The sequence below is a fragment of the Danio aesculapii genome, chromosome 8 (assembly GCF_903798145.1).
Source record: "Danio aesculapii chromosome 8, fDanAes4.1, whole genome shotgun sequence".
Classification (NCBI taxonomy): Eukaryota; Metazoa; Chordata; class Actinopteri; order Cypriniformes; family Danionidae; genus Danio; species Danio aesculapii.
In genome coordinates, this window is record NC_079442.1 from 1,338,718 (window position 1) to 1,366,217 (window position 27,500).

The 27,500-nt window shown below is 39.5% G+C and overlaps 3 protein-coding genes across 5 annotated transcripts in view; 1 reads left to right on the top strand and 2 right to left on the bottom strand.

Annotated features, from left to right (window-relative positions):
- LOC130234298 (rabenosyn-5) overlaps positions 1-9,052 on the top strand; it is a 14,715-nt gene extending 5,663 nt beyond the window's left edge. Inside the window, exons 7-12 of the mRNA XM_056464576.1 lie at positions 1-124; positions 588-658; positions 764-850; positions 2,454-2,556; positions 2,683-2,787; positions 5,269-9,052. The exon at positions 1-124 is cut by the window's left edge and continues 133 nt beyond it. Coding sequence (XP_056320551.1) covers positions 1-124; positions 588-658; positions 764-850; positions 2,454-2,556; positions 2,683-2,787; positions 5,269-6,309 — 1,531 coding nt within the window. The 3' untranslated portion in view covers positions 6,310-9,052. The remainder of the gene's footprint in view (positions 125-587; positions 659-763; positions 851-2,453; positions 2,557-2,682; positions 2,788-5,268) is intronic.
- Positions 9,053-9,160: 108 nt separating this feature from the next.
- Positions 9,161-14,668, bottom strand: mrps25 (mitochondrial ribosomal protein S25). The gene is made up of 4 exons (XM_056464278.1): positions 14,437-14,668; positions 11,629-11,735; positions 11,234-11,321; positions 9,161-9,513 (listed from the first exon to the last, which is right to left on the bottom strand). Exons 1-4 carry the CDS (start codon positions 14,568-14,570, stop codon positions 9,321-9,323), a joined length of 522 nt encoding a protein of 173 aa, XP_056320253.1. The 5' UTR covers positions 14,571-14,668; the 3' UTR covers positions 9,161-9,320.
- A 1,341-nt stretch (positions 14,669-16,009) lies between these two features.
- Positions 16,010-27,500, bottom strand: part of nr2c2 (nuclear receptor subfamily 2, group C, member 2) — a 24,609-nt gene continuing 13,118 nt past the window's right edge. For 2 of the 3 annotated variants that reach the window (XM_056464577.1, XM_056464579.1), the window contains 8 exons: positions 27,449-27,500; positions 27,122-27,252; positions 25,416-25,590; positions 23,080-23,201; positions 22,752-22,891; positions 21,557-21,697; positions 20,963-21,068; positions 16,010-20,070 (listed from right to left, as the gene is read on the bottom strand). The exon at positions 27,449-27,500 is cut by the window's right edge and continues 36 nt beyond it. In XM_056464577.1, the coding sequence (XP_056320552.1) occupies positions 19,896-20,070; positions 20,963-21,068; positions 21,557-21,697; positions 22,752-22,891; positions 23,080-23,201; positions 25,416-25,590; positions 27,122-27,252; positions 27,449-27,500 (1,042 nt within the window). In that variant the 3' untranslated portion in view covers positions 16,010-19,895. The remainder of the gene's footprint in view (positions 20,071-20,962; positions 21,069-21,556; positions 21,698-22,751; positions 22,892-23,079; positions 23,202-25,415; positions 25,591-27,121; positions 27,253-27,448) is intronic. The other variant, XM_056464578.1, reaches the window with a different exon arrangement.

Sequence of the window (27,500 nt, forward strand, 5' to 3'; positions counted from 1 at the left end):
TGTGCTGGAGGAGAAGGACGAGGACCGCGTGCGCTGCTGTCACCACTGCATGGACGCTCTGCTGCGACACCAGAGAAAACTGGAGGAGAAAGACCACGTGCCTGATATCGTCAAACTCTATGAGGTACACGCTGCAGAATTAACCCCAAACCATGATTTCTCCTTCACCAAACTTGACTGATTTCTGTGAGAATTTCGACTCCATGTGGGTTCCAGTAGGTCTTCTGCAGTATTAGTAATGATTGGGATGCAGTTCAACAGATGATTCAGCAGAGAAATCCACCTTCTGACACTTTTCCAAATAGTCAAGTTATTATTAGTTGCTCTTACAACTGAGATCCACCACAAGACTTTTGTCAGGTAGTGTACAGGGGGCTAATAATTCAGCAGAGCTAATAATTCTCGACTTCAACTCTACATATCACAGATGTGTGAGAAATGACATTCATTTTATGCATTGGTTGTTTGTATCTAAATTTGACCAATCAGATGGGGCCTTACTATCTTTATCCCCACCTCACCAGTAATTGGTGCATGGCAGGTGTATACGCTGTGCTAATCCTCCACATGTGCTGTTTTGTATGCAGAGGTTAAGAACGTGTATGGATAAGGTTGAAGCTAAAGCTCCAGAGTACACACGCATGGCAGAATCGCTCAAGTAAGCCCTTAATCACTGCTATAATGCTCAATATTCATCTGTTTACTTGTTTAATGATGAGTTTCCTTTGTGTGTGTGTGTGTGTGTGTGTTTGTGTGCGCGCAGTGCTGGAGAAAAGACCTACAGTCTGGAAAGCACAGCAGCACTGCGGATGGAGATCCAGAAATACTACGAGCTGATCGACGTTCTGAGGTAAACTACAGACCCGAGGCTCTACTGTAATACTGTATTTATATTACTACTATTATAATGTGTGATGTACAGCCGAAGGCAAAGCTATTCACCATTTCAGCACTTTTTCCAACATTTCCCAAGTGATGTTTAAGTTTTTCGACACATTTTTAATTAGATTAGATTAGATTAGATTCAATTTATTGTCATCACACATGTACAAGAACAAGGCAACGAAATGGAGGTAAATGGAACCCCCCGACCGTGCAGACATCACAACTCCAGGGAAGACAGGTCACAGGAGGTGGAACAGGAAATAAGATACATTTAGGAAATAGAGGCAGAAGCCCCAGCAATCTAGCACCAAAACACACCGACAAGACATAACATTGCCACAGGGGATGGGAACAGGGGGTGTGGATATAGTCCGGTAAGGGCGGGCAGCCATGGAGGCGCTGGTCTCAGACCTGCCTACCCCCTCCAGTGGGTGAAAGCATACGAAGGCGTTGGATTGGGGCCAGGAAGTGTCGTGCTGTTTATCTGTGTGTGTGTGTGTGCGTGCGTGCGTGCGTGCGTGCGTGCGTGCGTGTGTGCGTGCGTGTGTGTGTGCGCGCGTGTGCGTAAGCCAACAGGTGTCCTTGACAGGGATCAGGAATTTCAGAGCGTCTCCTTATCTTGCTATCTGGGAGAAGTTGTTTTCTCGAGGCCGTCTGGCAGGAGAAAAGAAAACACAGGGAAGCCGAAAGAGTAGAAAGATACTTCAACTTTAGGTCAATACCTGCCAATTTCACAGATATTTAATGTCCATCACTCGTCTCCAGATCGGGCCAAATTTTGTTGCAAAGCTGCTAACTTCACCCCGATAATGACGCCATTGACAAGTTATCTCAGCGATTTGGAAACGGTTCCTCTCCCTTAATGAGTTGTAATGCAATCTGTGTTTTGGGTGTAGTACGGTAAAGAGAGGTCCTAGGACATGGCCTGAAAGAGTTACAGGACTTCTGGGTCTCCTGGTAGCGAAATATAATGATGATCAGAAATAGTGTAGATCAGATCATGTGTGGAAATGAAGTGGAATGAACTTTACTTTGGCTTACTCCCTTCTTTATCCGAGCCCCTGGCAATCTGGACAAATTTGTGTGTATGTGTGTCTGTGTCTTTAAGTATGCATGCACTCCTTTCCCAAAGACACCTTTGCTGGTTAGGACATGTCTGCCGTATGCATTATGGCTGAATCCCCTAAGATATGATGTATGGTGAGCTTGCCTCTGGCACCAGACCAACAGGGAGACCAGCGCTCCGGTATAAAGATGTCTGTAAGCATGACCTGGAAGCTGGAACCCTGCAGACTTGGAAGCTGCAACTGCTAACCGTGCCAGTTGGTGGCATGCCGTAAGGACCAGCATAAAGCTGAATGAAGGATAGAGAGAGGAACAACAGGAAGTACAGGGACAAAATGGGAAGCAGAGAGCAGGGACAGGGCCTACCAAAGCAGCCACAGGCTTCCCATGTAGCAAATGCAACAGATCCTGCCACTCCAGTGTTGGACTGTTTAGCCACAGAAGCCCCGGCCACTCCACCACATACTGACCTGGGTGCAACTGGGTGTGTTTGTGTGTTTTAGTAAGAAGATCCTGACACTGGGGCTTAAAGAGGAGCTTCAGCCTCATCCCAAAGCCCTGCAGCTGCAGAGGATGGTGCGATACACAGCCACACTCTTCATACAGGTGATGCGCACTACAGCTCACGTGCACACACACACACACACACACACACACACACACACACATATATAAAGGTGGAAGTTTGCTTTGTTTTCTCTTTCTTCCACTTGTTTTTCTTCCGGCCTGCAGGAGAAGCTGTTGGGTCTGACGTCTCTCCCGACCAAGGAGAAATACGAGGAGCTGAAGGAGAAAAGGAGAGTGGAGCAGGAGAAAAGGGCTCAGCAGGAGAGACAGGTGAATCTACCTCTCAGAACCACTCCAATAACCTGTCTTTCAGTGGAACTCCTGCAATCAATCAGTGATGATTCTGTCTTTTATTACATTGACATCAAATCCAAAGACAATTAATAAGCCAGATATATAACAACCCATGGAACGGGCATTGGTCGTAGGTCAGGAAAACAGTGACCTGATCCTCAGACACAGAAACTGGCACTTGGGACATTGAATGTCATCTCACTGGGAGGGATGGAGCCTGAGCTTGTGCAGGAGGTTGAACAGTACCTACTAGAGAAGGGATGGACTTTCTTCTACTCTGGAGTTGCCCACTGTGATAGGCAGCCGGCTGGTGTGGGCTTGCTAATAGCTCCCTAACTCAGCCGCCACGTGTTGGAGTTTTCCCCAGTGAGCAGGTCACCTCCCTGCGCCGGGTCAGGATCGGTCTCTCATTGTAGTTTGTGCTTATGGGCCAAACACCAGTGCAGACTACGCAGCCTTATTGTAGTCTTTGGAAAGGGTGCTGGAAGGTGCTCGGACTGAGAAAAAAGACTGGGAAAAGACAGTGATACCTGGAGAGGGGTGATTGGGAGGAACGGCCTCCCTGATGTAAATCTGAGTGTTGTTCTGTTGTTGGACTTCTGTGCTAGGCACAGTTAGTGTCCATAATGGATACTATGTTCAAGCATAAGGATGACCATCAGTGCACTTGGCACTAGGACACCCTAGGCCGGAGGTTGATGATTGACTTTGGGTCATTTCATCTGATCTCTGACAGGACACTCGGGTAAAGAGAGGGGCAAAGCTGTCAACTGATCACTGCCTGGTGGTGAGTAATGTCGACTGGTAGAGCAGGAGGCCGGACAAACTGGAGGGTGTGTTCCAACTATAGAGGTATCACACTCCTCAGCCTCCCTGGAAAAGTCTATGTCAGGGTACTGGAGAGAAGGATCTGGCTGTTAGTTGAACCTCGGATTTAGGAGGAACAATGCTGATTTCAACCAGGCAGTGGAACACTGAACCAGTTCTATAGCCTAATTAGGGTGCTCGAGGGTTCATGCCCAACCAGTCCACATGTGTTTTGTGGACTTGTAGAAGGCATTCAACGGTGTCCCTTGAAGCATTCTGTGGGGGTGCTCTAGGAGTATGGGGTCTCTGTATGAACAGAGCAGGAATTTGATTCGCATTGCCGGAAATAAGTCAGACTTGTTTCCGGTGCCTGTTGGTCTCTACAGGGCTTGTCAATGGTTCTGCTCATTATTTATATGGACAGAATTTTTAGGCACAGCCTAGAAGGGCCAGAGGGAGTCTGGTTTGGGGGCCATAGGATATAATCTCTGCTATTTGCAGATGATGGTGCACTGTTAGATTCTTCAGACCTGGACCTTCAGCGTGCACTAGGGCGGTTTGCTGCTGAGTGTGATGCAGCTGGGGTGAAGATCAGCACCTATAAGTCCGAGGGCATGGGGCTCCACCAGAAAAAGATGTCTTGACATCTCCAGATAGAGAACAGTCCTTGCCTCAGGTGGAGGAGTTCAAGTGTCTTGGGGTTTTGTTCATGAGTGAGGGAAGGATGGAGCGTGAGATTGACAGGCGGATCGGTGCAGCTGTAATGCGAGGTTGATGTTCTGGTCTGTTGTGGTAAAGAAGGAGCTGAGCAAAAAGGCAAAGCTCTCAGTTTACCAGTCAATCTACATTCCTACTCTCAACTATAGTCATGAGTTTTGGATCCTGATTGAAAGGACAAGATCTGGGATACAAGTGGTCGAAATGAGTTTCCTTCAAAAAGTGGCAGGGCTCACCCTCAGAGAGGAATGTCATTGAGGAGGCATGGGCATCTGTTTCGGATACCTCCTAAATGCCTACCTAGGGAGGTGTTTTGGGCTTGTTCCACTGGGAGGAGACCCAGGGTTAGACCCAGGACATGCTGGAGGGACTATGAATGCCTCGGGAAAGTGTCTGGGGTTCCTTCTAGTTTTGTCACGATACTGGAATTCGGTACCAATCAGTACTGAAATTTTTAAAACGTCCATTTCCCGCTAACATTTGAGCGCTGTTGAGTACGTTCTTAAACTGCGCTGATTTGCCAGTGTGTTCACGTGCTCAACAGAAATGACTGTGATTTGGCCGTGAAGGTCATCGGTTCACCGAACTCACTGCTGTTGACTGAGATACACAGATACAGGGACACTGGAGCATTTTAAAGCTGCGAAGATCTTTCGAGTCATCAGCGGTTCTTCAGACGTTTTTAAAATATCAGTACCGATTGGTGCTGAATTCCAGTATCGTGATAGCACTAGTTGCGATGTGCTGTTACATTTTTTGAGAGTTGCACGTCGGCGTCAGCAACAGCGAGGGCTATGTGACCCTGCAAAGGCTGCGCCGGTGCATGCGCTTGACGCAGAAGTATAAATCAGCCTTAAGACTGCAGATAAGGGGGGAGATGATGATGATGGTGGTGGTGGTGTTCTAACTCATTATTTGTCTGATGTGTCTCAGGTCAGCCTGGAGGCTCATAAGCGTCGACTGGAGAATGAGAAGAACCGTCCGACTCTCAGTGTGAATGGAGATGTTGCAGCTCCACGTGTGACTAAAGCCGGCGGCTGGCTTCCTCAGTCCGACACCCGCTCCGAGCAGGACGACCCGCTCCTGCAGCAAATCGAGAACATCGAATCCTTCCTGCGACAGGCACGATCCGCCAACCGCTCTGATGAGGTGTGCATGCTGGAGGAGAACCTGCGGCAGCTCCAGGATGAGTTCGACGCGCAGCAGACCAGCAGAGCCATAGAGATCTCCCAGCGGCTGGCGGACCAGACCGACCTCCAGCAGAAGCAGATCCAGCATCTGCAGCAGAGAGAGATGGAGCACAGAGCACTCGCCAAAACACAAGAGCGTCCACTCAGAGGAGAAACTGACAAAGCACAGGAGCATTCATTCAGAGGAGAACTAGAGAAAACAGAAGATCATTCACTCCGAGGAGAAACCTACAAAGCAGAAGAGCAATCATTCAGAGCGAACAAAACACAGCATCTTTCTCTCAGAGCAAACACAACTCAAGATCCTTCACTCAGAGGAGACACAGACAAAACCCAAGAGCATTCGCTTCCTCCGTTGGAGAACAAACCTCCATCCAAAAACCCGTTCGATGAGGAGCATTTCTCTCCCATCGAGGAAGAGCCCACAAATTTTCAGACTGCCAATGGGAAGAAAGAGTACAACCCTTTTGAGGAGGAAAACGATGACCATGAAGATCTTAACGCGGCTAAAAACCCATTCGAGGAGGATGATGATGATGATGATGATGGAGGTAACCCATTTAAAGAGAGTTCCGATGAGATTCCTGCATCCTCGACCAATCCATTTGATGAGGATGAGGATGATACGGCCATTGAGGAAGAGCTTCTGCTGCAGCAGATCGATAACATTCGCGCGTACATATTTGACGCTAAGCTAAGCGGGCGCTCTGATGAGGTGGAGCTGTTGTCGGAGAACCTGAAGGAGCTGCAGAGAACACTACGAGAGCAGAAGAGGAAGAAATAGAGGAGGACTCTTGACTTGTTTGTAGTTACTGATATAACGATGCACTAGGAGTAGAAACATGTAATATCAGATGCGATCAGAGTCATTTCTGATGCATCGATTATCAGGAACACTCCACTTTTTTTGTGGAAAATAAACTGGTTTTATACTCTCCCAAAGTCAAATAGTTGAGTTTTACCACTTTTAAATCCATTCAGCTGATCTCAACATCTGAGAGGAGCACCTTTAGCTTAGCTTAGCATAAATCATTGAGTCGGATTAGACCGTTAGCATATCATTCCAAAAAAAGAAAAGAGAGTTTAGATAATTTTCCTATTTAAGTCTTGACTTTTCTGTAGTTACATTGTGTAGTAATACTATTAACTGCAATACGGGTGGGAACTATTCTCTCATTCTGGCGTAATAATCAAGAAACCTTGCTGCTTGACCATGGCTGCAGCAAGAGCAATGATATGAGTGTGAAATGATGTATACAGCCTAGAAAATACCAACTTTTAATTTTCCTTTGGTCTTAGTACAGGGTTTAACTACAGAAGTCATTGCTTGAAATTGGAAAAATATCTCTTTTTTTTAACAAGATGCTAATGGTCTAATCGGATTCAATTATCTATGCTAAGCTAAGCTAAAAGTGCTTGTGCCAGACCTGGAGATCAGCTGAATAAAAGTCGAGCTTTAAATAGAAAAATTATCAAAAATCTGTTTTTTTTTTTTTTGTTTGTTTTTTTAACAAGATGCTAATGGTCTAATCCGATTCAATTATCTATGCTAAGCTAAGCTAAAAGTGCTCCTGCCAGACCTGGAGATTAGCTGCATAAGAGTCGAGATTTAAATAGGAAAATTATCAAGATTCTGTTTTTATTTTTATTTTTTTAACAAGATGCTAATGGTCCAATCCGATTCAATGATCTATGCTAAGCTAAGCTAAAAGTGCTCCTGCCAGATCTGGAGATCAGCTATATAAGAGTCCAACTTTAAATTGGAAAATTATCAAAAATCTGTTTACATTTTTTTTAACAAGATGCTAATGGTCTAATCCGATTCAATGCTAAATTAAGCTAATGCCAAGCTAAGCTAAAAGTGCTCCCGCCAGACCTGGAGATCGACTGAATAAGAGTCAAGCTTTAAATAGGAAAGTTGTCAAAAGTCTGTTTTTATTTTTTGTTTGTTTAACAAGATGCTAATGGTCTAATCCGATTCAGTGATCTATGCTAAGCTAAAAGTGCTCACTCCAGACCTGCAGATCAGCTGAATAAGAGTCGAGCTTTGATAAGGAAAACTATCTAAAAACTGTTTAGATTTTTTTTAACAAGATGCTAATGGTCTAATCCGATTCAATCATCTATGCTAAGCTAAGCTAAACGTCCTCACTCCAAACCTGGATATCGGCTGAATGGATTTAAAAATGGTAAAATTGAACTCCTAAACTCTGGGAGAGCTGTAAAATGAGCCTTTTCCAAAAGAAATAAAATAATTGTAGTGTTCCTTTAAAGGGATAGTTCACCCAAAAATGAAAATGGCCTCATTTACGTTCCCTCATGTGGTTTTAAACCTTTATGGGTTTCTTTCTTCTGTTGAACTCAAAAGAAGAGATTTTGAAGAATGCTAGTTGACCCATTGACATTCGTAGTAGGAAATAAAATGACTGGAATTGAGTTGATGCCAGCAGAAGTTTAGAATCACTCGAGTGTGAATAAATGAGCAGATGTTCATTTTTGAGTGAACTATCCCTTTAAATTTGTAATTTAATACACTTGAAGAGGCATAGTGAGTGCTAGTATTGATGATTATTCAGATTCAGATTTTATTTGAGCAAATTCTCCTTTATTAGAGTGGTATAAATGAGTTGGGTTAAAATATCTGAAGCATTTTCTGTATAACAAAGTCAGTATTTTCAGATTTTGACGCTAAACGTATTTCTGAATCAGTTTCTGAGTCCGCAGCCTAAATGTGGATTTAATGGATAAACCATTTCACTAAATACAAGACCTCATTATTCTGCGTTTCCGCCTTGGAAACAGTGGTGTTCCCTCAATAATGAAACATTACCACATATTTTTTTGCGTGCGTCAATTTAAATTTACAGAAGTTATTTAGGTCGTAAGCATATTAAATGCAAGATGTCTAATGTTTTAAATAACATTATAGTGGTAAACGTTAAAATATGGGTGAATTAGTTACATCGTCACTCAACTTAATTCAAAATGAAAGCGTTTTATAGTTCAATATTGATGAACTATTGCTTTTATATTGCATAATATGTCAAATCTCTTGGTGTTTGTCATTTTATTTTGTATATACTGACTTTATTTTCCATCTATAGTGATTTAAACCATTAGTAGATTATTTTTGTTGCACTTTACCAATTGCACAACTCCATCCAAGCGGCGTTGGAAGTAAACCTGTGCTTGTTTTAATCCACACAGCTCTGCAAGAAACACCTTAAAGCTCCGTCTTGCATGTTTTATCGATTCTCCACTTCTCAATTCTCCATTAAAACACAAGGACATACTGTATCTCAAGCGCTTTCTGAAATGAAGCAGTGTTTTGGTTAGACCGCTGTGACAACCGCAGCACTAAATGCAATGCTTTTGTAATTATTATCTCATGTATTGCTGATATCTGTGACTAATATGAAGCTGTCCATTAGCTTTTGGATGATGTATGTTTACACTGAGCAATCTATCAGGATATCGTAAATGTAACACTAATGATAATAAAACTGGAGATCAAACTGTGCTTTTTACTTCAGAGATTCACTGAAGTCATCTTTTTTTTGCTGAAATCTAGAGCCCCACACACATCAGAATCAACTGTAGGTGCACTGGATGAAATGCAATATAATCTACTGTGATTATTGGTCAAATGTAAAGCAGAATTTCTTTATTTGAGGTTTATAAAACAGCTTTTATTCACATTTAACCTCAAAATATAACGTCGTGTTTATCAAAAACAAAGTACAATAGTTCAACAACAAACAAATAATACACAAAAGACTGAAGATTATTTGACTTCTATTCGTCCGCTGTTGCCACCATCTTGGCTTTGTATTTCCCGGTCATCTCTTTGGGCAGCGGGACTCGTCCGGGATGAGGAACCTGGCCTTCCACTTCGCTCATGCACTCCCGCAGGAAATACTTCTTGGGCCCGAAGTTTGCAGGATTAAACATCTCCATTTTAGCCGCAGCTTCAGCTTGCAGAACTTCACTGTGGACACAGACGAACAGAAGAGAGTCAGAACATTCACTGGGAGTCCACTCCATACAGAATCAATACTTTTTTTTTTTAACTATTATTATTTTTAAGCAAAGTGGTACACAAATGGCATGGAATCACAAACGATTGAAGAGAAAAACAAAAAGAGAGATGAAGACAGAACCAAACAGAATCAATTCAGAGGAGTTGAGAATAGGGAGTCTATAGGAATTCTAAAAAGAATCAATTCCGAGGTGTTTTGAATTGATTTCCGAAGATTTGATTCCAAAAGAGAATGAATTCCGAGGTATTAAGAGAGTCGCTTGCAAAAAAAGAATACATTTTGAGGCATTGAGAGAGTCAATTCCCATAAGAATCAATTCGGAGGTGTTGAGAATAGAGTCGATTCCAAAAATAAAGAATCAATTTCGCAGCGTTGAGATTAGTGATGATTCCAAAAAAGAATCAACGCTGATGAGTTGAGAAAAGGGAGTCGATTCTAAAAAATAATCAATTCCAAAGTGTTCAGAATGAAGATTTGATTCCAAAAGAGAATGAATTCTGAGGCATTAAGAGAGTCAATTCCAAAAAGAATCAATTCAGAGATGTTGAGAATAGAGAGTTGATTCCAAAAAAGAATCAACTCTGAGGAGTTGAGAATAGGGAGTCGATTCTAAAAAGAATCAATCCTGAGGCATTGAGAAAAGGGAGTCGATTCTAAAAAGAATCAATTCAGAGGTGTTGAGAATTCCAAAAAAATATATAAGAATAAAAAATCTATTCTGAGGTGAGAATAGAGTTGATTCCAAATAGAATCAACTCTGAGGAGTTGAGAATTGAAAGTCGATTACAAAAAAAGAATCAATTTCCCGGCGTTGAGAACAGATGATTCCAAAAAGAATAAACTCTGAGGAGTTGAAAATTGGGAGTCGATTCTAAAAAGAATCAATTCTGAAGTGTTCAGAATAAAGATTTGATTCCAAAAGAGAATGAATTCTGAGGCATTAAGAGAGTCGATTGCAAAAAAAGGATCAATTTTGAGGCATTAAGAGAGTCAAAAAGAATCAATTTCGTGGCGTTGAGAATAGAGTCGATTCCAAAAAAGAATCAACGCTGATGAGTTGAGAATAGAGAGTCGATTCTAAAAGGAATCTATTCGGACGTGTTGAGAATAAAGAGTTTTTTTCAAAAAAAGAATAAATTTTGCAGCGTTGAGAATAGAGATGATTCCATAAAAGAATCAAGGCTGATGAGTTGAGAATAGAGAGTCGATTCTAAAAAGAATCAATTCGGAGGTGTTGAGAATAGAGTCGATTCCAAAAAAGAATCAATGCTGATGAGTTGAGAATAGAGAGTCGATTCTAAAAGGAATCTATTCGGACGTGTTGAGAATAGAGAGTTTATTCCAAAAAAGAATCAATTTCGCAGCGTTGAGAATAGAGATGATTCCATAAAAGAATCAAGGCTGATGAGTTGAGAAAAGAGAGTCGATTCTAAAAAGAATCAATTTGGAGGCATTGAGAATGGAGAGTTGATTTAAAAAAAGAATCAACTCTGAGAAATGGAGAATAGAGAGTCAGAATAGAGAATCATCTAAGTTATGTAATAAAGATAACATTTATACTTGCATGCATAAAATATGAAATCAGCCATATGGAGTATAAGACTAATTGTGTTGACAGGGTGTGTGTGTGTGTGTGTGTGTGTGTGTGTGTGTTGAAGCAGGACTCACTCAGACTTGCCGAGGATCTTCCTGATGTGTTCTGTGATTTCTTTATAGTGTTTTCCCTCCACATCCACCAGAACCTGCTCTCCGTCATCTAAACACACACACACAGATATCATCAAACACAATACACACAAACAAACACATACACAAATACACACAGGCACACAAATCGAACACACTTAAACACATACAAACACAAGTAAACAGACGCACACAAATATAAAAATATACACACACACACACACACACACACACACACCACAAACACAAATGCAAAAACACACACACAAACATGTACACAAACACAGACACACACAGCTTTGGTCAGCAGAGAACACAGATGATAGATAAGTCTCATACACACACACACACACACACACACACAGACACACACTGACCGAGGTAGAAGCGCAGGAATGGAGACGGCGTCATGTTCTTGAACATCATGATCTGGACCCACGGGTTTCTGTACTGGATCTGAGGGATTTTGAAGAACACAAACGACCTGAAAAACAGCAAATAAAGCACTCAAACACACCAATCAAGAGGGGCGTTCACAACTACAGCACCAGCACACACTCACTCATTTCCCTTCTGCCGTTATTCATCATCACAGTGGAATAAATTGACAACTATTCCAGCACATGTTTTATGCAGCGGATGACCTTCCAGCTGCAACCCAGTACTGGGAAACACCCATACACACAAACCCTCATGCACTACGGCCAATTTAGTTCATCAATTCACCTACAGCGCATGAGTTTGGACTGTGGGGGAAACCGGAGCACCCAGAGGAAACCCACACCAACACGGGGAGAACATGCAAACTCCACACAGAAATGCCAACTGACCCAGCCGGGACTCGAACCAGTGACCTTCTTGGTGTGAGGCCACAATGCTAACCACTGAGCCACCATATTTAGCTTCACATGAAGTGCTTTTTCAGTCGAATGAAGAGAAACACTCAAAATTAGTTTATTTTATTTTAGACACTTTATCAATTGGTCTGTATGTCTCTAGAGACCATTTTGAGGGATGTACACAATAACAATGGTCCATTTTAAATGTCCACAGCTTCTGACAGTCCAAAAAGTTCAACATATTGATCAATAATGTTATGATAGCTGTTATAACATCAAGTTATGATTGAATCGCCTATAATAGTTTGGCAACGAGCGTGAAATGTTCATGGGCCAATGACATGACCACATTGAAATGGTCTATTACAACACATATTTTTAACATATTTTAACTCTTATTTAAATCCCCTTCAGCATTAAAAAATTCTGCAAATTTTACATATTCGTTCAATAGGTCTTATTATACATAACACGCTTTTTTAATAAACATTTCCCCCTGTCTTATTTGAAGCATTTTCTGAATTATGTGTTGATAAAAACCATTTGACAGAAACATTTTGACTTCTGAAGCAGATTTTTGTGCTAAATATGCATGCAAATGAGCAGATATTTAATAAAACGATACCTCACTAGCATATTTATACGTAACATTTTGAGAAATACTGTAGAGATTTGAAACCATACGAAGCAACTACAGTAAACTACTTCAGTTAATCAGGTGTGGTGATTATATAGTTGCTATACATTATAATGCATGCTATTAAAACAATAACAATAGTAGTTTTCTTCTACAACTATAGGCTATATTATACTACAATACCCAACAGTTTACTGTAGTAAAAACGAGAGTATACTACAGTGTTTATTACAGTTTTTCAGCTCACTGTAGTTAATACTACAGTTTGCTGGAGAATTCATTAACACTGTGTTTTAATACTACAATATACGAGCAATTCTGTGCAAATGTCAACCTTACTATGAAAAAAATCTAGTTTTCACTAAAATACGGACACTGTTTCTGGGTTTTTTGTGTGTAAGCAAGTATTTTACAGTACTTTAGACATACTCAAAAACCTCTGTCAATGTTTTCAAACTATTATATTTGATTTAGCAAAGTCACACAAATGGCGATTTCACATCCGTCACATCCATAACAGAGAGACGTCACAACCATAACGAAACTTTTTCCTCATAAATGTGAAAATAATAAATAAAATAAAACCAATCATTTTTGTTTTGTAGTGAGCCAACTCTTACTCTTTTGCTTAGCATTGTTTCTTTTGGGTTGTGCAGTTTAATTCACAGATTTTCTAAGTATAAAGTACACTGTAAACCCGCACTTTTTTTGTCACATCCATAACGCACCATTTCTTTTCCTCATTTAAAGAACAAAACATGTTTCCAGATTGATATTTTTCTGCTTCTGTAAGTCTGTGGTCAGCTGTTCTGGAAAATATAAATAAAAGTTTCAATATAATGTTAACGTAAACTTTCTTTGCGAATTCATGGTTTGAGTTTTGGTTTTGACATTTTTGAACAGTGACAGCTTGTGACACGGTCTTATTTTCTCTGCTTTGAATATCTCAGCCTGATTTCCCATGTAAATATAACTTCAACACAACATTAGCACTATTGGCTGGTTTTAGCTGGTTGACCAGGCTGGTTTTAGAGGGTTTTTGACCACTTCCAGGCTGGTTTCCAGCCATTGGTTTCCAGGTTGGTTTTAGAGGGGATTTGGCCACTTCCAGGCTGATTTCCAGCCTGGTCTTGGCTGGTTAGGCTAAAAAATGACCAGCTAAATCCAGCTAAAACCAGCTTGACCAGCCTGGTTTAAGCTGGACATAGCTGGTTTTGGCTGGGCTCCCAGCCTGGCTAAGCTGGTTTTTGCTGGTCATCTTCCAGCCTGACCAGCTAAGACAAGGCTGGAAATGGCTGAAACCCAGCCTGGAAGTGGCTAAAACCCCTCTTAAACCAGCCTGGTCAACCAGCTAAAACCAGCCAACCATCTTAGGCTGGTTTAAGCAGTTTTTTTAGTAGGGTTTAATTGACTAAATTAGAATGACTAAATTATTGACTGATTTGAATACTTTTCTGAAGTGATTTTATAAAGGAAAAAGTCCAAATGTGCGAATTTAAAACCAACTTTACCCCAATACTTTACTATAGTATGTCTCAAAAACACTTAATATTGTGGTGGGACGGTAATGTAATAGCTATTAGTTCATTTTTATCCCATTCAGCTGGAGTGTATCGCCTTAACCACACTGACAGCAGAACAATCACAACATTTCCCAACAAATCGTATTGTTTTTCAGCTAATAAAGAAAGATGTTGTTTATTTCTGACCTTGCTCCTTCACTCAGGTCTCCATTTGTGTTATAATTGACGGTCATAATCCGAACAGACTTCTTAAACACCACTTCTCCTTTCTGCAGATACTCCAGTGTCCTCCGTATGGGGAATCTTCCCTTCATCGGCATGATTATATGATTTATTAATGTAAATTATGACATTGAAGAATCCACAGACACGATCTTTACTGGTCAGCTCATGCTGCTGCTGCTCTTCTCGCTCGTTTATTGACAGCGCATGCGCAGACAATACTCGCGTTCGGCGCCAACTGGAGGATTGGAGGACGCACGAAACAATAAAGAATGTACAACAAAACCTCTTAAAAGTGAATAATTACATCTTTATACATTTTAAAAGAATAAATAGACATGATTAGTATTTAAAGTCCGCGTGAAATCGACATTTGGTGTTTATTTTGAATGTTAACAATTAATCTGTGAAGGCAATTCACTGAAACAACATTTTTGGTGATCTTTAATTAAAATCTGAGTTTAATTTCACATTTTTTTCTGCTTCTTTCTCTGATTACACCAGTTTGACATGCTTAGCCACGCCCTCCTCGATTTCACATTTAAAATAAATAAATGCTTGTGGTCTTAACAGCTACAGCTCATCAAATCACAGAAAGTACACCATTTAATTAGCAGATAAGTTTTTTTATACTCATTTTAGATTTTTAAATACTTATTATGTTTATATACCTAAAATCATGATATGCCACAATAACTATTGGATGCTTTATTGAATATCACGATAAAAAGGATCAAATACAAAATGAATAGAAACTCTTTTATAAAATCACTGGCCACTTTATTAGGTACACCTGTCCAACTGCTCGTTAACGCAAATTTCTAATCGGCCAATCACATGGGAGCAACTCAATGCATTTAGGCATGTAGACATGGTCATGAATGTGGCATGGTTGTTGCTGCCAGAATTTGGCCTCAACAACATGAAAGCATGGATCCATCCTGCCTTGTATCAGCGGTTCAGGCTGGTGGTGGTGGTGTAATGCTGTGGGGGAGATTTTCTTGCACACTTTGGGCTCATTAGTACCAATTGAGCATCATGTCAGCACCACAGCCTACCTGAGTATTGTTCTGACCATGTCCATCCCTTTATGACCACAGTGTCTCCATCTTCTGATGGCTACTTCCAGCAGGATAACGCACCATGTCATAAAGCGCCAATCATCTCAGACTGGTTTCTTGAACATGACAATGAGTTCACTGTACTCAAATGGCCTCCACAGTCACCAGAACTCAATCCAATAGAGCACCTTTGGGATGTGGTGGAACGGGAGATTGGCATCATGGATGTGCAGCCGACAAATCTGCAGCAACTGTGTGATGCTATCATGTCAACATGGAGCAAAATCTCTGAGGAATATTTCCAGTAGCTTGTTGAATCTCTGACATGAAGGATTAAAGCAGTTCTGAAGGCAAAAGGGGTCCAACCTGGTACTAGTAAGGTGTACCTAATAAAGTGGCCGGTGAGTGTAGTATAATTTTTTATGCTATATATAAATGAGTTTTCGTTCACCACTATATAAAAAATCTCCCCATGATGACATTTCAGTGTCTGCATTTTAATACATTTGCAAAAGTTATCACAAATCTGGTTTCAGCTTTGTAATGAAGCATGGATTAAACATGAAAGCATCCTTAAATAGAGAAAACGGTCAAAAATAAAAATGAATGGGTACTTTCTGAATGCACTGTAAATATATATATATATATTCTCAAGCCACAATATTTAAACTCCACATCAGAATCAAATTCAGGAGCTTTTCATGCACAGCTTATCTTATCGTCTCACAGACAGATGAAAACAGACAGCAATATAGATTTACAACACCTATAAACCAGTCATTGACAGATCCAGACACATCGGGCATCAAAGAAAGTGTTCAAACCATATAAAAAAATAGCTGTATGCGGTTATTGTGCTAAAGCAAAAACTTTTTGGGACATAATCAATGAGGCCAGGAAGAAATGACTCTAAAACAATGAGAAAACACACATTATAAACATTATACACTGTAAAAAATAACAAAATATCTGTAAGTTGGTAGTTATTCATATTTTGTTATTCATATTTTGTTTATTTCTGCTTTTGAATTGCATTATGGGACCTTGATCTTGAACTTTTAACCATGAAAAGTTGTATAAAGTGACGTTTATGATCATTTCTAATAGTTTGCAGTGCTTTATTGTCTGGGTTGGTGTTGTATATTACACTACAAATACTTTGTTATAAACTCCCAGTACACTTACTGTTATTTTACAGACTTATTTCTCTAGATATCATTTCCTATCCTCTTAAGGCCCAAGGTGTTTTTTTACATGCATTTTTTATTTCTCTTTGCTATTTGGGATTATTAGAACCTAATTAGATTAAAAATCTAAGTATCATCTTTTGATATGATGTACTTTAAGAGAAAAATGCTGTCCATATATGTGGACTCGTGGTCCAAATTTACATAAAACACATTTTTCTGAAATTTTTTAATGCATATTTAACATTTTTTTGAACTTGCTTTGACTATCAAACAGTAAAAACTATTTTTTCCACCATTTTGGACAGTTAAAAACAGTGTTTGGGACATTTCATATGCTGCAAAACAGTTGCAGGATGACCCTGTATGTCTGTAACAAAATATAAAACATTTAAAGTGTTTTAAATAGCCACTAAGAGCTAAAATGTGCCGTCCACGTACGTGGCCACGCAAGCCCTAGGAGGTTATACATGATATTATTATTTCAAATGACTGAAATGTCAATAAAAGTCACTGTTAAACTGTAGAGTTGAATTTTCACCATCAATAGTGGACAGAGCAGAGATCAACATCCCATAATGCAATTCACCACTGCAAATAAACAGAAAACACTTGTGAAAATACTGAAACAGTGTAGACATTTTCTGTTATAAAGGGCAAGGCTTGGTCTGAGCATTTCTTATTTCCACATTCAGCTAACTAATTTTGACGTCTGTTTGTATTGTTGATTATAATGACGGACATGTATTCAGCAGTAATACAGTGATGTGCGTAACACTGGGAAAAGTCAAACAAGTTTTACTTGATGATTCACAAGAAATTTCATACATTTATTTAGACTCAAAAACAAGCTTTGAGTTAATGCTGTATAAAGCAAAGCGTGCAAATGCAAAAACCACCAGTTTCATGTCGATTTGTAGCTTATAAAGGGACAGTTCACCCAAAAATTAAACCTTCCTCATTATTATTATTATTTATTATTATTATGGGCAGCATGGTGGCTCAGTGGTTAGCACTGTGGCCTGACAGCAAGAAAGTTGCTGGTTCAGGTCCCGGCTGGGTCAGTTGGTGTTTCTGTGTGGAGTTTGCATGTTCTCCCCGTGTTGGCGTGGGTTTCCTCCGGGTGCTCCGGTTTACCCCACAGCCCCACACATGCGCTATAGGGGAATTGATCAACTAAATTGACCGTAGTGTGTGTGTGTGTGTGTGTTTCCCAGTATTGGTTTGTGGCTAGAAGGGTATCCGCTGCATGAAAGATATTCTGGAAGAGTTGGCGGTTCATTCCGCTGTGGCAACCCCTGATAAATAAGGGACTAAGCCGAAGGAAAATGAATGAATGAATGAATTATTTACTCAAACTCAAAGTGGTTCAACAGTTTCTTTCTATGAGCACAAGACAAGATATTCTGAAAAATGTTAGCAAAAAAAAAGCAGCCATTACAATAAATACTATACAGAGCCTTCACGTTCTGGGTGAACTGTCCCTTTAAATTAGTTAGTTAGTAAAAAAATGCTCATTTTAGACAGTTTGCACAGTTATAATTGATTAAAATAACTAAAATCACATTAAATATTTAATAAATGGCATTAATGGGTAAATATGCAGTATACACCGACCTGCCATGCTTTACAGCGAGTGTGTGTGCTTTATTGAAGCTCAAAGTATACTTCAGTTTGTACACCTACACGAGGACTTCTGTACACTAAAAATGAAAACCAACGTTTTTATGTTAATTTAACTCATTTTATGAAGTTAATCAGGTTTTAAACTAATGTTTTGAGTTATATAATGTTTAACGTCTTATTTTTAATGTGTTTAATCGATACGTGTTGAGATGACAACTGGGATTTCTCTTACAACTGGGATCGACGACAAGACTTTTGTCAGGTAGTGCACTGGTTAAAATGGAAATATACCTTGAGCTTTAATGTTAGCTTGAACCTAAATAAACAAGGTGGCTAATCAATAGCATCAGGCTAACATAGTCTGGAAGAGTCTACTGATTTTAAACCCAAACAAATACAGCCCAGGTCAGCATTTCTGTTTCAGAAACAGCATTAAATAAGTGCATGTAGAGACATTACATTAGGGACAAAACCACTTTTCTTTTCTTTTAAACGACAAATTAAAATGTACAAATGTAACTTAAGTGTGCGCAGATCTGCAAATAAAACATGTTAGTAATCTAAACGCATCAAACCATCATGGTTGTGGATATATTACATCTTCAAAATGACAATTTACGTCCATTGCAGCAGCAGCGATAAAGATGCTTTAAAGACACCGATTGAAGATCTCCTATAGCAGGGGTCACCAATCTCGGTCCTGGACGGCCGGTGTCCCTGCAGGGTTTAACTCCAACTTGCCTCAACACACCTGCCTGGGTGTTTCAAGTACACCTAGTAAGACCTTGATTAGCTCGTTCAGGTGTGTTTGATTAGGGTTGGAGCTCAAATCTGCAGGACACCGGCCCTCCAGGAACAGGTTTGGTGACCCCAAATAGAAATAGCACACGTGATTTTTGAAATCAAGCGAAGGTCTACATTTATATGCGCTTTGGAGCTGAAATAAATACAGCAAAGGAAAAGCCGGATATATTGAGCAGAAGCTGATTGTCATGACGACAGGAGTGACAGTACGGATAAAGAAAGAGCTGCGGGACAAACACAAAATTCCCATTCATTTCAATGGCTGTAGAGAGAGAGAGAGGAAAACAAACAAATCTGAAAGAACTCATACCTTTGTTGGAGATCAGGAGAAGTCTTGAAGTCAGCAGATACATTCAATCAAAAAAAGTCACATCTCCTTATGAAAATGTTCATGCTTTTGATAATTATGAATATTAATGAGGGAGAATTGTGACGATTTGACGACAACAACAAAAAAATTGGGATTTTTTTCCATTGGAATCATCATGAAGTGCTCAAGTGTTTTTTTTCTTTAAATTAAAGTTTACAAAATAAGAAAGGCCTTAGTTTAATTTGAGGCAAAGTCCTGGAACTCAAAGTCCCATAATGCATCTCTCTCTGTAAACTACAACACAATATCGCTCGGGTAACGGTTCAGAAAGGCTTTCGCTGTCGCAGCTCCTCTTGAGGTAGAGCTTGTTGGTCGGTTCAGTATAATGCGATGTATTCGGGGGAATAGTATGATGGGAATTGCATGAAACGATGGTCACACGGAGGGGGCTGTGATTTGGCTGTTGTAGTCTGCAGTCTCCATTTTGAGGATATATGGGATGATACTGTCGATCGGTACATTTCCGATGAGGCCGGTGAAGAACAGCTCCTCAGTAATGCTGGAACTCATCAAACGCAACGCCGGTAAACGCAGCAGGATTCGGGCCAACCTGCGGTATCAATCAGCAATTCATTTCAATTGCATAATTAAGCAATTTCAGATAAATAATATTAGCATCTTGATGCCAAAGAAAGAATAAATTAGATATTTAAGTAAACCTGTTATGCAAAAATTTGTTTTAAATACAGTTGTGTGTCAGCAGTGTATGAATATAAGCAGCTTCTAATGGTAAAAATGTATTAATTGCATTTTTTATAATAACATTTGATGAAGGAAGCACTTTGATTGGCGTTCTCCCTTTGTACGTGTCATCAGAGGGGGAAAGCCCCGCCCACTAGTGACCATCTCTCCATCTCATTAGCATAAACAGCTGCCCTGAGTGAGAAGCAGCTGTCTGTCCATTAGCCATTAGAGTGTTTGAGCTGCTGAAGATAACGTCAGCATAGACCAGGGATGGGCAAACTCGATCCTGGAGGGCCGGTGTCCCTGCATAGTTTTGCACCAACCCTAATCAAACACACCTGCTTGTAGCTTTCTAGTGATCTTGAAGACACTAATTAGGGTGTTCAGGTGTGTTTGATTAGTGTTGGAGCAAAACTCTGCAGGGACACCGGCCCTCCAGGATCGAGTTTGCCCATGCCTGGCATAGACTAAGAGGATTATAGATGTGGAGTTTTAGATGAACAGCGACAGGAGTCTCCATAGACTGACAGAAGCATGAAGCACACACTCACACTGAAGCACACCTGACTCACACTAGTCCTGTTTTTGAATCTGCCACTATACTGACACGCAGGCATTTGCAGCTCCGCCCTCTTGAGAACAGGGCACAATCTCAAGGTGTCAATCATTCGTGGTGTTTTCAAGTCTAAATGTTTTCAATTTCTTCAATAAGTCATAAGATGCGTTTGCCCATAGTATTACATCAATATGGAACCGACCTGTAGGTTTCGTCCGGATAGGTCTTCTGCACATAGTCCTGGAGCTCCATCTGCGCTTTCTCCTGGAACTTTTCAATCTGGCTGCAGCTACTCAAACCTGGATGATCTGGTAAAGAAACGGATCAGCTTTAAGTTCAGGACTATTTCAATGGACCCTTTAAGGACTATACGTTATGACGTGTTTAACAATCATCAGCATCTTAAACCCTTGAATGTTTTTAATATTAGATTTTGTATGATTTTGTATTTTGTATATAAAATGTATGAACATTTCTAAGTGTTTATATTCTTTATATCAACTTTGCATCAAATTACACAGCTGAATGAGCGCTTGTGTGAGGTGTGTGTAATGTAGTGTGTGTGTGCAGGACAGTAAATCTGACTCTATTCTCTCTTCTGGCTGCCGTTATCAGTCTCACACTATTGTCTTCAGTCATTATTTCAGCTAATAGGATAGTAAATAAATGATTTGTTGTACTCTCCAATTCACTGCGCTCTGAGTTTACAATATGACCACTTCAATGCTGAGAAACACTCAAATGTGAAAAAGCTCCATTCCCCGAGGGACGGAAGGAGTGTGTAAAGCTGATGTACCCGGACTGAAGAGGATGATGGCTTTTAGGTATGCGTATTCATATGCATCCGTCTGCAGCTTCGCCATGCTGTTGCAGAACTCCTGCAGCTTCCAGATGTGCTCCATCACTAGTTTAATGCGCTCACTTGATAGCTTGTCTACTGAGAGGAGATCAGCTGTTAGATTATTACAGATTACAAGGACAAAAGGTCAAATAACCCAGACTTTTCCCTAAAAGACTATGAATTTCACTGACCAATGCATGAAAGATAAACACGGTGCTGTTGTGCTTTGCATGATATCAAATTAGTTTGAGTAGTTCTGTTTAATAGTTTACATTTTTTTGAATGTCATTTTTCATTAATTTAATAGCCATTACAAAAGCCCTCTGGGGCTTAAAAAGAAAATGAATGAATGAATGAATGAATGAATTAAAAATCCCAAGAGCACACAGTCTAACACTTCAAAGCCTTCAAAGTGTTCATTTTTTAGACAAAGCCCTTGAAATAAAAACAAAAAAATAAATAATTAATAAATAAATAATTGAACAAATAAATAAATGAATGATTGAATGAAAAATCTCAAGAGCACATGGTCTAACACTGTCCTCAAAGTCGTCATTTTTAGGCAAGAATCTTAAAATAAAATTAAAAGATAACTAGAATTAGAATTATTCATCCTCCTTTGATTTTTTTTCTTTCTCAAATATTTCCCAAATGATGTTTAGTATTTCCTATAATATTATTTCTTCTGGAGAAAGTCTTATTTATTTTATTTTGGCTAGAATAAAAGCAGTCCTTAATTGTTTTAAAGCCATTTTAAGGTCAATATTATTAACCCCCTTAAGCAATATAAGTTTTGGATTGTCTCCAGAACAAACCACTGTTATACAATGACTTGCCTAATTACCCTAACTTTACCCTAATTACCCTAGTTAAGCCTTTAAATGTCACTTTAAGCTGAATACTAGTGTCTTGAAGAATATCTAGTCTAATATTATGTGCTGTCATCATGACAAAGAGAAATCAGTTATTAGAGATGAGTTAATAAACTATTATGATTAGAAATGTGTTGTAAAAATCTGCTCTATACGTTAAACAGAAATAGGGGAAAAATATTCTGGGAGGGCGAATAATTCTGATTTCAACAGTATATCTCCTAGTCTAATGTCTGCGGTGTTGTGTGTTGTGTGTGTGGGGTTTTACTGTACTGTACCGTCCTGGATGCTGGACTGCAGATGATTGACAATGGCGGTGAGGATGGTGGACAGACTCATGATCTGAGCGCACTGAGCCAGACCCAGAATAAACAGCTCATTCCAGCAGGCCCGAACCAGAGCGGTGTTACACTCCTGCCTGCACACACACATTTATATGCATGCAAGCACACGCAATAGTTTTTGTCTTTTGTGAGGACATTTCATAGGTTTCCATTGTTTTTATACTAAACAAACTGTATGTTCTTTCACCCAAATAATTCTGCATGATTGACACATGCACACACACACACACACACACACACACAAAGAGACAGAGAATCTCACCCGAGAGCAAGGAATGCTGGGATAGATCTCGCCCAGTGCATGGAGAGGAAGAGGAGACGTGAAGCCGACTCACAGATATAATGCACATTCAGATACTCCGGCATCGGGCTCGGCATTGTCAGCTACACACACACACACACACACACACACACAAATATATAAAGTATAATTTTTTAAAGAGTCCGCTTAAGACTTAAAACATAAGAAAGAAGATATTTGTTTAAATTCTATTTAAATAAATTGTATTTTGTGTTCACCAACATGGAAATTTTTACCATTACTGGTAACCGATATATCTGTATATTTAGACCCCCATAGCCAATATATTAGCCAATAAATATAAACTTCCTTAATTAATCAACTATTTCTTTCTATGACCTTCTTTTATATGAATACAATATAGAATTTTTGACCGTTACCGATAACCGATATGCAGATATATTAGCCGATACATATGAACTTCATTAATTAATCAACTATTCTGTTTTTATGGCCAGCTTTCTTTGATATAAATACAATCTTTAACAAAATACATATTGCATGACCTAGCAAATCTGTAAGTAAAGAAACTAAGCCATTATGAAAGATATCTGCTGAATTTTGTTACCAGACTGTAACAGTTGTGGCCGATCAGACGCATAATTATTCTGCTTTTATTCAACAAATAATACACCTCGACTTCTCCCATCCAGAAAAGACTGGATGGTCAATTGTAATCCGATCCCAAGGTATTTACGACATGAAGGAAAGCTCAGAACTGGACACACAGAGAACTTCTATAAGCTCCTTGCTTAAGACTGATGTTTTTAATGTAAACTTTTATTCTCTCTTTATGTGTAATCAGGTGTTGTATTAATATCCTGTATTAATATTAAGGTTTTAATACTTCTGTAATCAATGTTGAACTCTACCACAGCTAAACAAGATCATAGATAGTTCATGTTTGGTGTCCCTGCAAAGCTAATTTGGTGTATTGAACGATTGTGTACATATCATATTAATACATGTGCAACATATTAACATTTTAAGAAACATGAACATTTCATTGCATCAGTTTACAACCAGAATGCCTATGCAAATCAGCCCGCTTTGGAACAACGACTATCAAACGTGCCTCAAGGGAGTTAACTTCTCATTGGTCAACTCGGCTCTGGAGGGTGGGTACAAAACCATCCTTATAAAAGCTTGTGACCTAAGGCCACCCCGAGGAGACTCTAGAAGGCCCAGACCAGAGAAAGACTTGAACCCAGGACTAGAACCCAGAGGACTCCAGGAAGCAGGCGGGCACCCAGACAAAATGGGTTAATCAGACAGCTCAGACATTCTGTCGAGAGTCTGCTTAAGTTTAGCATGCTGCGAAACCACAAGTCGACACGACCAAAAGGATTGGTCGTGTCGACTTGTGGTTTCGCAGCGTGCTAATGCAAAAAAAAAGGAACGCAATTAGCACTTCCAGATTAGCACTGAACTGGTGTACACTTAATATAACCCTAAAGAAAACATAGAAGGGCTAAATTGATTATTTTTGGTTCGCTTGGTTTGGTCTTACGAAATCGGAGGTTTTTATATCATTACATTGTCTTCGATCTAGCAACCCTGCTTAAACGTAAATGGGTTTTTATATTTGATAGTAATAGCTGTAATTGAAGTCAACTGTCCGTTTGAACGATCGCTGGATGATTTGTTTGTTCGGATTTAAAGAGTCGATTGTTTTGAAGCCCCGTTCAAATGAATCCTCAATTGCCTTTGAGCTAATCTGTTACAAGACAGATAACAATGACATTAAAAACAGCATTTATCGGCCGATATATTGGTTGTTGGTCTTAATAGACTACAAATAAACTTTGACCAAAACCAATAACTGGTAACGCTTATATTTGCAGACCGATAACCGATATATCAGCCGATAAATATGAACTTCATTCATCAACTATTATTTTTTTACGGCCAACTTTCTTTTATATAAATACAATCTACTGCCTGACGTAGCAAATGCATAAATGAAGAAACCAAGTCACTGAACATTAAAGATATCTGCTTCATTTTGTTATTATGTCATTAGACCCATAACGATAACATTTATCGGCCGATATCAACATGACTCCTGATAGATCATGCATCCCTAATTTTGCATTAACTGCTAAAACAAATCAATATTTGTCGTTTGTCTTAATAAATTAGGAAGATAGCTAAATTAAAAACACAATGGTTCAATTCAAACATTTGCTTTCTATTGATATTCTCTTTTTTTTGAAAGGTTATGAAAATTTCGTTAATTATTGATATCAAATGATAAGCTATAAAATGATAACATTACAAACAGCATCTGTACACACCTTAAAGCTGACGTGTGTGTCGGTGAGCAGCGGCCCCTCCACCTCTATGAGCGGTGAGATCTGATCTCTGCTGATCACCTGTATTGTAGCTCCGCCCATTCCGTCCACCTCCGACAGACTCTGGCTCTCCGTCAGCTCACCGGGGTTCAGCGCTTTAGCCATAGTGTCAAAGGCACTACAACGACAAACACACACACACACACACACATGCAATCAACAATACATTTACATTAAAAATAAACACTTTGAAACTGAAGATGTGGGTGTGTTTACCATGGCTCTGTAATATTTTAAGGGTGAATTACAGCCATTACAATCAAATAAATTAATAATAACAATAATAAATAAATGAAATGAGGAAATTAAAATAATAAATACATTCTAATGAATTAAATAGAATCACTGTAAACATTTCATGCCGATGATTAATAATGAAAATGCTCGATCAGGGAAATCACTTTATTTAGAGCAGGGGTTTTTAAACTTTTAGGACACATGCCCCCCCCCAAGTTTGTCCAATACTCTGATTAAGAGTAACCATGTAAACAGAGATTTTTGATGACCTTAATCTGACTCAAGTCATAACTGAACAGAAATCAGATTAAGACATGTGGAGTATGCATATATTAGTGGCATTATTGAAGTAAACACCGCAATTAAACTATCTTTTCACCATATTTTCTGACAAGATCCACACATGCAGCTGTCAGTAAGGGACTGCACACACACACATATACACACACACACACATCACAAAACGCGGACGTATTTTCGTTCCACTTGGTATCAAATTCCATTAAAACAACACTCTTCCACCAGTCCTTACTTCATATTCACGTCAAATACCCCAGTTTGTCACGGGGGCATGAATGAAATGTTCAAGAGTGAAAGTGAAACTGCCGAACTGCAGTTAAAGTCGAAATATTAATGATGAAACACCCAACATTACATGAGCCTCCGCAGGAAACGTGCATAGCCTGGTGATGCAACATTCAAAAAGCACACCCTAATTATATTACTGTCTTATTCAGATTAAGGCAATTAACTATCACTGATGTACATGTAAACGTAGACAGTAGTCTTCAAAGTAAGTGAAAGATCCAGAAGGGCATCCTGTTGATTTGATTCAGAAGGGCACTGTTTTGTCAGACGGCTCACCGGATTTACTTTCATTCACCGCCATTCATTTTAAAAAGCACCCGCTCTATTTTATTTGTATATATTTTACTGGAACGCATTAACTCTACAGGTGCCTGAAAGTTAGCATTGGAGCTAACGTTAATCATATTCCCTTCTAGTGAACGCATAAAAATTGGCATCATATTTTACTCGAGTGCACGCCTCAAATTCTTGTGTCCCCCTTAATAGTCGCGCCCCACAGTTTGAAAACCCCTGATTTAGACAATATGTTTTGCCTGACAAGAAATTACTTCTTGATTTAAGAATTTTCAGATATTTAGACTAGAAACAAGACAAAAAAATCCACCTAAGAAAAGCATTTTTGCACTGTATGTCCTAAAATGTAGATTTTTAAGACATTTTGAGACCCCACGGACACCCTGCTAAGGTAGACTGCATGTGATTCAGCTGAATGCTGGAGCAAGAAATTAATGAATTAATTAAGCCAAAACTAATTTGCTGAAGTCAAAAACACTAGTGATGCTTGAATCTGAATAAGTAAACAGATGTCTGCATTAATAACACACCGTGTGATTTCACTGGGCGATCCCTCCAGCTGCCCGTCTGTCATTTCTCCATTACTGAGCGAATCGTTCAGGTTTGCTAATGATGTGACCACATTAGCGAGTGTCCCCAGATCACCCTGCCCCGACTCCGTCTGAGGAAACAGACAACATCTGCATTAAGATTATAGAAATATAATGAGAAGAGGAAAAAAAGATCTACAGCTCTTCTGTTAGGCGCTCTGCAAATCATCACGACACATGAGAACAGAAAATGATCCCCAAGATTCTTACAAACAAAACAAAAAATAAAAGACTAACATACAGATGGATGTGGTGTAGACGTTTTACCTTATCTGTTGCTAACAGTAATGTGCCATCAGCCTGTATTAAGGGTTGCTGG